This window comes from Protopterus annectens, chromosome 6.part0 (genome assembly GCF_019279795.1).
Source record: "Protopterus annectens isolate FY-2018-M chromosome 6.part0, PAN1.0, whole genome shotgun sequence".
Lineage (NCBI taxonomy): Eukaryota > Metazoa > Chordata > Ceratodontiformes > Protopteridae > Protopterus > Protopterus annectens.
In genome coordinates this window covers 486,209,753-486,219,752 of record NC_056737.1, presented here as the reverse complement: position 1 = coordinate 486,219,752, position 10,000 = coordinate 486,209,753, and the positions used below count along the sequence as shown (strand labels likewise).

General features: G+C 41.5%; 1 protein-coding gene across 1 annotated transcript in view; it reads right to left on the bottom strand.

Moving 5' to 3' along the window:
* The window catches only part of UBR1 (ubiquitin protein ligase E3 component n-recognin 1), a gene marked incomplete in the record, with an annotated part of 4,571,807 nt that overhangs the window by 4,344,543 nt on the left and 217,264 nt on the right, over window positions 1–10,000 (bottom strand). The window contains 1 exon segment of the mRNA XM_044074213.1: window positions 1–2. This exon segment is cut by the window's left edge and continues 100 nt beyond it. Coding sequence (XP_043930148.1) covers window positions 1–2 — 2 coding nt within the window.

Genomic DNA, 10,000 nt, shown 5'->3' with positions numbered 1-10,000 from the left:
ATCTTTAAAATACAAATAGACATACACTTTTAAAAACTTCAGAAACTGAACACAAAGTATAAAAGATATTTCTCTAATCTAAGTCAATCAAAATATAAAACTCTTGCATACGGTCATACGACAGTCTAAGACACCAAATCAGGTAACAATTAAAAGCCCCTCTCAAATCAAACCGAAAGCAAAGTTAACAACCTCCACACAAGCTGGCATTTCAGTCACTAAATTATAATGCTCACTGTACGAAATGTTGGACTGTTTCGTAAAAATTCTAAGTAAAGCAAATATCATTAGACAAATTTTTGTTACTCCCAAGTGAAAAATTATCCTTGGAATCTTCAGACACTCACAGTAACAGGCATGAGTTTCAGAGAAGTCTCCCAAGCCTAATTATCAGCCACCAGCAAGACACCAGACAGTATCCTTTTGGTAATTGAAGATTTATTAATTACCGATGGCTTTCACCAAACCAAGTTTATTTGGTAGATAGATGCCAAGTTCCAAAGCATAAAAAGGCAAGATATTGAACTGAATATCCATGTGAAACAACTTCCTACAGTCTTACTGATAGAGAGTGAAAACAAATGTAGCTGTTGCATCTTACATGTACCATGCTTAACGATTAGAGGGCTTTTGTACAATCTGGCTTGCTTCCAAATTTATCATCACTGATGTTATTACACTTTGTTAACCTATATTTCCCCCCTTGTGAGGAGAATGTTTCAGAATACTCACAGAAATAAGAAATGAGCAACAGAAAGTCAAATCAGATAGGTGGGCAATGCACAAAATAAGTCTATCAGTAAAGTACTTACATTAAACTGGTAAACTAGCAAAGTACTTGCATGAATACTTAATACATTCACAGAACTTCAGAAGATGGTTCATCCAATGGGCTCATACTTCTGCATCTCACAGCAACAGCAGTAAATATCACAATGCCCGCATCTGTGGAAGCTATGACTTTCAAGGTCACAAAGTCCCTGGTTCTTGTCCCAACAAGTAACCTTTCCCAAAACAATTTTTAGCAAATTCATAAAACAAAATTATCTGAACTTGCCAACTACATATACCTAAAAGTCTCAGTGCAGATACATCTGGAAAAGACGGATGCAAGGTCAATAAGGCACTCAAAAAAATATCTTGAAGAGCAATACAAAGAGTTAACACTTGCGTATTGGTGCTTTCTTTTTTCCAGAGAGCTTCTGAAGCTAGTTCAATCAACAAGACACTGCTTCCAAGCACAACATCATTACGGGCCTGGAAGAAAATTGTAAGAACCTAGCCAAGTTTTCCCTAAAGAATAATATCTGTATCCAAAAAGAACACTAAGGGCCAGGCATTTATAAGGTATCTGTTCATAAGGCACATGGGTGCCAGGACCAGTTTAAATTTCCTATTCCCCATCCACTGGTGTAGGTGGCACTTAAATTCGATAAGACAAACTCAGTTTCACATGCGTGGGAAGCATGTTCCACAAGAGGAGCAGTTCCTGGAACACATATCGGTCTCTCCAGCATGTTCTGTTTAAGTCAGACAAAATTCTGGTCCCTAGACCTTGCAATTCTAGTACTGTCTAACTTACGAATATGCAAGAGATGTGAAAGTGTGGGGTTTGCGGATGCCTTTCAAGTCAGACATAGCTCACCCCTCAGCAATCTAAAGGACAGCGAGTACAGGGAAAGGGCTTTAAGGCACTCTGTGTAAGGCAAGTTTGTTATGCCTTGTAAAAGTCTTCTTGACTTCGTGTTCTTTCCTCACTTATAGCAAATAGCTGAACTAATTTTCAGATATTAATATCAACCTTTATGAGCTGCGGTGGTGGTGCTGCAGTAGCGTTGTCGCCTCACAGTTAGACGTTGCCCGTTCGATTCTCAGTTAGAGCGTCTTCTGTGTGGCAGCATGCGTGAATGGGCGTTCCTTCATTGAAGATTGTGCGTTAGGCCCAGCAAGCCAGCATATAAAAATCTACTGCCAATCATTAGTGGACCGGAGTTCCGCTGTGGCAAACCCTAACCGGGAAAAGCCGAAAGACACAATCATTATTAACCTTTATGAAACAGAACAAAGCTGACAGTGTAAATATATTTCTTATTCAAAATTTTCAGGCAAAACAAACAAAAACAGAATGGACTGGTTCAGGCATCATCATTCACCTTTGGAAGGAAATAATTAGTCTGCAGTAAAGCTCCATCTGCATGAAAAAAGCAAAAACAAGGCAACAAGGCAAATGAACAGATTCAAAAAACAAAGACAAACTTTGGGAGGAACTAAGGATAATTTGCATTAATGTTCTGTATCTTTCTGAACAAAGTACAAGGCTCTTTACCCTCAAGAAAGGTACTACATATAGTCTTCTGCCAAAAGTAACAAAAATGCAAGAAAGGTCTTAAAGTAAACAAATCTGAGGACCACAAAGAAAAAGAGGTTATGAAAAAAATCAAATGTCTTCTACAACACATGTACTTGCCATACTGCCCAACATATGACAGAATTCTTAACTTTGCTTTAACAGTAATGTTTTCTTACGCTGCAATCCCAAACTCCCTATAAGATGTGCAGTTTAAATTCTACAACTTCACAACCAGCCTAGTGGTGTACAGGAATGAAGCCTTGACTATGACCTAGCAGATTGTTGAAAATTGTCACATGGGGTATAGTAAGGGAACAAAAAGTGGTACAACTTCATAAAAAACAAATTTTTCAGGAAACGAGTGTTCATGTTAAAACTCACTAGAACACCAATTAAGTGCTTTGAATGGAGGTCTGTACCTCCAATTAAGAGTACAGGCTATGCAACTAATACCACTTCTAAAACTCCAGGACAACTGTACCTTGAAGTAGGGGCAATACTTTGAGATATCAGAATCCTAAATTTTGTATATATTATCCATTTTCACATTAACAATCACTATTCAAGAGACTGCAACAGACATCCCATCCTCAGCTTGGCTATTACTTTGTTTTCTGTTCCAACACACCAGGATACAAGCCTCATGGTGATGTATTCCAAGGTGACACGTCAAGCTAAGAGACCATGTTTAACCCCTGTACTCAGTGATTTCAGCCCTGTGTACTGAGCAAGACAAACTGCAAGACGGGATAAAAAAATGATTCAATAAGAACATATCTGTTATTTACAAGACAGATCCTCTGATTGGTTCATCCTCTCCACGAAAAAAATTGGCATTTTTTTTCCAAAACATTCTGCACTCGGGGTGAGTATTAGCTTAGTGTCACTGCATCCAGTGAGGTCAAGTGCAGGCTACATAAGCACACCTAACCCCTTAGTCAGTCAGGTTACTCCCAACACAAGCAATACATTGCCTGCAAATGAAGATAAAAAATCTACACTGCTAACAATGAGCAAATGCATACTTGTTTTACTTGCATGGGAATACAATGGAGAAGCTTCTCAAAGGGAGGAGGATCCTCTCACTGAATAACGTACATGGTAGTAAAGTATATGCACTGTCTAGCACTTCTCTCCAATAGATCCTATGAATGGAATAAATCCCAAGCAGCAAAGTACCATGTTAGAAGAAGCAAGAGGACAAACCAAGGAGCAATTTCAAGAAGTCACAGACAACAGAGGTACAAAAGGAAACTAAAGCCTGGAGTCATGGTCAAGACAGTAAAGTTTTCTGAAGGTGTGCATCAAGGACCATGTGCTTGCAGTGTATATATCAACAGAAACTCATTATGCAAGCTCCAGAATAAGAATTTTCTATTGACTAGGTTTCTAACAGCAGCATTCTCAAATGGGCAGCTTGCCAACTGAAGGCAAACGATGACTGACTTAATCCACACAAAACAGTCTAGCAACTATTGAAACCCTCTTCCTTCTGGAGTGAAGCAGACAAGCAGCAGTTTAGTTTTCGTAAATATGCACAATCACTTCAGGTAAAACCCGAGATGCAGAAATCCAGGATGTGAACAACTCCTCTCTACCCAGGCTTAGTGCCCAAAAAAAAAAATGAAAATGGCCTGATCTAGGGACAATTACTAACCTCATCTGGGAGAAAATTAAAAGGTCACTGGGGAAAAGAAAAAAAAAAAAAAAAAAAACATTTTCTAGGGAGCTAACTTCAATGTTATTATATCTTAATTCCTCAGATATGGGATAGGGTACTGGATCTTTGAGTAATGAAGTGCCAAGTCCTTTTACAGACTGCTTCTGTCCATAAGGGACAAGGGAAGTACCCCAGGAGTTACTTTACGGTTTCCCATCCATTTATCCAAATTCTTTTTGAAGACAGTAAGAGAGAGGTTTTGTTTTAGGAAGGGAAATTTATTCCACACTCAAGGCAGCATTTGGGATACAAATCTGTCTTCAACAAATTCTGTTAGAGTCGCAAATAAGGTTCAAGTCCATGGAATGATTGACCCTCATATAATTTGTCTTGGGAATAAGTAACATTTTCATCAGGGCTTGATCAGACAATGCCTTGTAGGTCAGGCACAAGTACTTCTCAATAAACAATATGAGACAGTGTAAAAGGGACAGGGTCTTAAGTCGGTCTGTGTAAGACATGCGTCTTGCTCTCTGCATTTTTTAGTGAGAAACCTCTGGGGACATTCCAATTGGTTTAAATGTCTGATTAGGTACATGCAGAAGGAAATTACTGTACTCAGTTATGGGCCTGATGAGGGCCGAGTACAATGGCACACCAAAATCCTTTGACCCTGATGCCATGCCTTTACTTATAAGATGAACCACACAAGGATTTCCTCACTACCGTACCTGGTGGTCAAAGTTTAGGTTACTATCTAGCTGTAATCCTAGGTCCCACACCACTTGGTATAATTTTAGGGGGGTGTTATTGATACTATAATTTGCAGGAATATCCGATTTACAGAAGGATAACATTATGAATTTTTTACCATTTTAGTCTCAAGACCATGGTTTTGGCACCAGTGGTTTGTCATTTTTAGGCCTGTTTGTAGGATGTCAGCATAAATTGGGGATTCAATGATTGCTCCTAGCTTACAACTGCCAATAAACTTGGTGAGCCAGAGGTCCCCAAACACTGACTTTCATTTCACGTAAGTATATGCCAAACAAAAGGGGTCCCAATATTGAGCCCTGTGGAGCACTGCTAGTAACAGGTCTCTAATCTAAAGTGCATTTGCCCATCCAGACAACATGCGTCCTTGTCAGTGAGGCTGTTTGCTATCCATCCGACAATTAGGGGTTTTAACCCTAACACAATGTTGTTGTGCTTTTCGGCTTTTCCCGGTTAGGGGTTGCCACAGCGGAACTACGGTCCGCTAATGACTGGCAGTAGATTTTTACGTGCTGAGTTGCCGGCCCTGACGCACAACCTTCAACAAAGGTACGCCCATTCACACATGTCTCCACACAGAAGACGCTCTAGCTGAGAATCGAACGTGACAACGTCTTACTGTGAGGTGACAATGCTACCGCAGCACCACCACCACAGCTTTAACCCTAACACAATAAGTTAATCTATGATCCTTGAGTGGGAAATTGTGTCAAAAACTTTGGCCAGGTCCAGAAAAGCAGTGTGTACTGTTCTACCCTCATTCATGGCCCTGGTGACTTCCTTGAAGTAGTGCACCAGACTGAGCTGACAAGACCTGCCTCTGACAAAGCCAAATTGGGTCTGATCCAGTGTTTGGAGATTTTCTACGTCATTACTGATCTGGTCCATAATAATTCTCGCCATGGCCTTGCAGAAAAGACTTGTCAAGCTTATGGGTTTGAAGTTCCCTGGGTCAGTTGATGCCCCCCATGCAGAGGGACAACTGCTGCAGTCCTCCATTCCTCTGGGACAAAGCCCCTCTGGACATTGTGGTTAAAGGAGGGTTTCTAATAGCCCTGATAGTTTCTGTTTTAAGCTATATAAGAAGCATCCTGAATGTTGTTCAGACCCATGGAGGCTGTGTTTTTAGCTACAGTAAGTGCAGTAAGGATCTTTTCCCTCAATAACGGGTAGGGGGATGGCTGCGGTTATTTCTTTGGGTATGAAAGGAGGTGATGGGGGGGGGTTAAAATAAACTTGTCGGCCAGCAGGCATGCTACAGTTTAAGGATGGGTGCAAGTGTTGCCATTCATGATTAACTCAGCACATCGCTGAGCATTTCCCTGAGGTTACAAACAATTTAAAAAGCCTTATGGCTGTCTTGCAACTGGGAGGCTATCTTTTCCTTGTAGTTTGCTTTGTCAGATATGACCAGCTCTTTGATTTGTTTAGACTGGTGAGTATATCATTGCACTGTACTGCCTGTTCCTTCTTGGCTTTGGAGAGGATTTTTTTCCTTTCATTGAATTAACTTTTTATGCTACTGGCCCACAAGGGTGGTATATTTTTGCCAGTAACCATGGCTTTGACTCGGACAGGTACTGCCAGTGTAAGTATGAATGAGGTTGTACAGTGCTTTTGTGTACAGCACAGAGTTGCCCTGCGTGTCACCCAGGTTTGGAGGGGCTGGGAAGTTAAAGACTGCTTCCTTTCTGGAACATTCAAACTAAACAAAGCCTGGGCATCACAGCTCAAGGAAATAAGTGGACATGAGGCTTAGAGTCTGCCACTTTGCTCACTTCCACCAAGGATATGAAATGGAAAAGAAGTTGTCGGTTTAATATGAATATCGGTAGGTCGGAATACACCCTCAGAAGCCGGTGCCTGCACAGTGGCTCTGGATCCATCCAAGGTAGAGACATCCGCAGGGTCAATAGCTGAAGCATCTCGCGGCATACTGAATGGGTCTCAGCAGAGGCCTGCGAATCTGTAGAAGCGGGCATCAGGGGCTGCAAAGGTGCCTCACTGAGTACCGGCGGACTGGCGACTAGCTTAACAGAAGCGCTGTCGGCAGTTTTTGACCTATGTGGTCTGTCTCTGTGCTTTTTAGAAAGATTCAGAAGATCGTTGGTCAGATGGCTTACCGAAGCCATTTAAGAATACGGAGAACAAGAGCAAAATAATTTAGCTATAAAAATAGCCCGACAATGAATGGTCTGGGCATTAAACAAGGCACAAAACCGACAGCGAGGGACGTCGTGGTCTGGGCCTAAACAGGTGATGCAGTAAGAATGAAAATCTCTGCGGCATTTACTTTCTACAGGCAAGATGACTGTTAATTTTTTCTCACATCAGTTAGAGCAAGAAAAAAAAATCCCCAACGGGGTACTTGGCTTTAGAAGACTTCACATCTGAAACTTGAAAAAAATTAAAATTTCAGGTAGCTGCCGACCGGCACTTGCAAAGTGCTTCTGCTTCGGGCTTCTTCTCCGCAAGAAAGACTGATGTAATAGTGATGGCTACATGTTTTATACCCCTGACAACCTGACATCATGGAAGAGGCGACGGCATCAGACGCAGAAATTCAAAGACTCTGGTATTCAGGCCAACTGAGTGCTACCTGCAGGCAGATAACCCAAGTGTAATGACTGCAACACTGAAACATGAAGAACATTAAAAGTTATATACTCACCATAACGATAAATCTGTGTTGTCTACTTCTGTCAATCTTCAAATGATGGGTTTCGGATCCATCTTCAGATCAGACTTTAGATCCATAGTTCAGGCTCCTCCTCTCAACAATAATCCTCTTTTAACCTCAACATTACCTCAGAGTTTGCCTACAATATATGTATGCCTCTATTTATTTATCTAAATATTATATATATGGGTCTACTTCTGTTCAAAGAAAAAAGGTTTCTTCAAAGAACAGAAGTATGAACCCATTTCTTCGAAAGTGCACTTTTGTGAAAATCAGTTAACTGAATCAGAGTACAGTGGGGATAAGGAAATATAGCCTCTTCCTCACTGTAATGCAATCTCAGAGTTGGTATATATAAGTAGCAGGGGTGTGGGGGGTGCAGGGGGCTTGCCCCCATGCATAAATGTGTTTTACTTTGCCGGACACACCTCCAGTACTTATATATACTAACTCAGAGAACGCACTATAGTTGGAGAAAAAAAGTTATGTCTTACCATAACGATCCATCTGTGTTCATCTTCATTCATTCATTACGGATGGGCTCGGAACAGATCCTCTGTTCCAACTCTGCCACTGTACCAAGCTCAGAAAAATTTTCAGCTTGGAAAGAAGTTGTCCTTAAAAAATTGGAAACGTATTAAGACTTCTTTTCTGTTACTGCATGTATACTCATTTTACAGATTAAAATATGAAGATTTAATAAGGATATTTGCACAAAAGGTATTCACAGGGAGAGAAAGAGAGCTCAAAGATAGTCATATGGGCACTGCTTCATCCAAGTGTTTCTTTCATCTTTGATTTTTCTTTCTCAAGGCACTGGGAAAATCCAACCTGACCCCATCTTTCAAGTAAGTAGGCTGCAACTACATGTGCAAGGAGTTGTGTTCACAATGGGTGAATGCTAGGGATTGACAAACATTTTCCCAATGCTGAGGGAGAAGCTCAATAGAGATAGCACTAAGACAGCTGTGGAAGGTCTGGCATTTGCATCAATCCATGTGTCATGCACCTGCACAGGCAAGTCTCTCCAGGCAAACAGATATTGAACATTAAAGTACAGTTTTGTACCTACCATAAATGTAGATGTCCGATAGATATGTAACTGCAGTCCTGACATATGGGTTGTCCTGCCTCAGGCAGCCCTTCGGTCGGCCGGATTCCAAAGTCTGGGTCCGGCGTCGGCTGATGTCGCCTCTTCCCTGACGTCAGAGCGGCCGGGGTATAAAAGTATCAGCCAACGCCATCTTCTTCAGTGTTTCTTGCCTCAGATGCCAGGTGCCCTCCAAGGAAGGCTAAATTTAGAGAATGGATAAAAAAATCCAGACATGCACAACAGTAATAAACAGATACACCATAACAGATATCCCCAGCTAATTAGAAAAAGGGGGAGTGGACCCAAAAAGAGAATTACACAGGGGTAGGAGGGAGGGAAAACCTGACTGCAGTTGCATATCTATCGGACATCTACATTTATGGTAGGTACAAAACTGTACTATGTCCTTCAAGAATGCAACTGCAGTCCTGACATATGGGTTGAATACCATAGCCAAGCTGGGGTGGTAGGATCTAAGATAAGGATGGTGTAGCTAAAATGCCCTGCAGGACTGCAGAAGCAAAGCCTGCTCGGGATCTGGAATATAAAGGCAGGTTGTAATGGTTGGAAAATGTATGCACGGAGCTCCATGTAGCAGCTTCTAGAATGTCCTTTGTAGCCACCCCTCTTAGAAAGGCTGTGGAGGTGGCTGTAGCTCTGGTGGAGTGTGGCCTGATATTGGCTGGCACACCTTTTCCATGGAAAGAGTAGCAGAATCTGATGCAGTTTCCAATCCATTTTGAAGTTGTTCTTTTGGAAATTGCCTTTCCTTGTGCTCCAGCAGCGTAAGCCACAAATAGTTGGTCAGACTTTGTTGGCCTTTGTTCTGTCAGAGTAGTAGCGCAATTGTCTTTGTATATCCAAAGTGTGCAGAAGCTTCTCTCCTTTATTTTGAAGACTGGGAAAGAAAGTAGGCAGGTGAATTGCTTGATTTAGAGAAACCCTGGATATCACCTTTGGCATGAATGAAGGATTGGTTCTTAAAGAGACTCTGTCCTGATGGAAAATGAGAAATGGAGGTACTGCCATGAGGGCCTGTATCTCCGAGACTCTTCTTGCTGAAGTAATTGCCAACAGGAAAACTGTTTTCCAGGAGAGAAATTGCAATTCTGAAGATGTTGCTGGCTCAAAAGGAAGAAGAGTTAATTTTTTCCAGGACGAAGTTGAGGTCCCATGCAGGCACTGGTGGTTTTCTTGGAGGCTTGATATTCTTTATCCCTCTTAGAAATGGTCTTAGCAAAGGATGTGAAAACACAGGTGGATCACAGTTGTATTTTGCTGAAATTGCTGAAGCGTGTATTTTTATGGAGGAATATGAAAGGCCATTGTGAAGCATTTCTGCCAAGTATTCTAGTATCTGTGGGATGCTCATTACTGATGCATCCTAACCCTTGTTGGCATTCCAGATATTGAATCTCTTCCATTTTGGGGCCTGATTTTAAC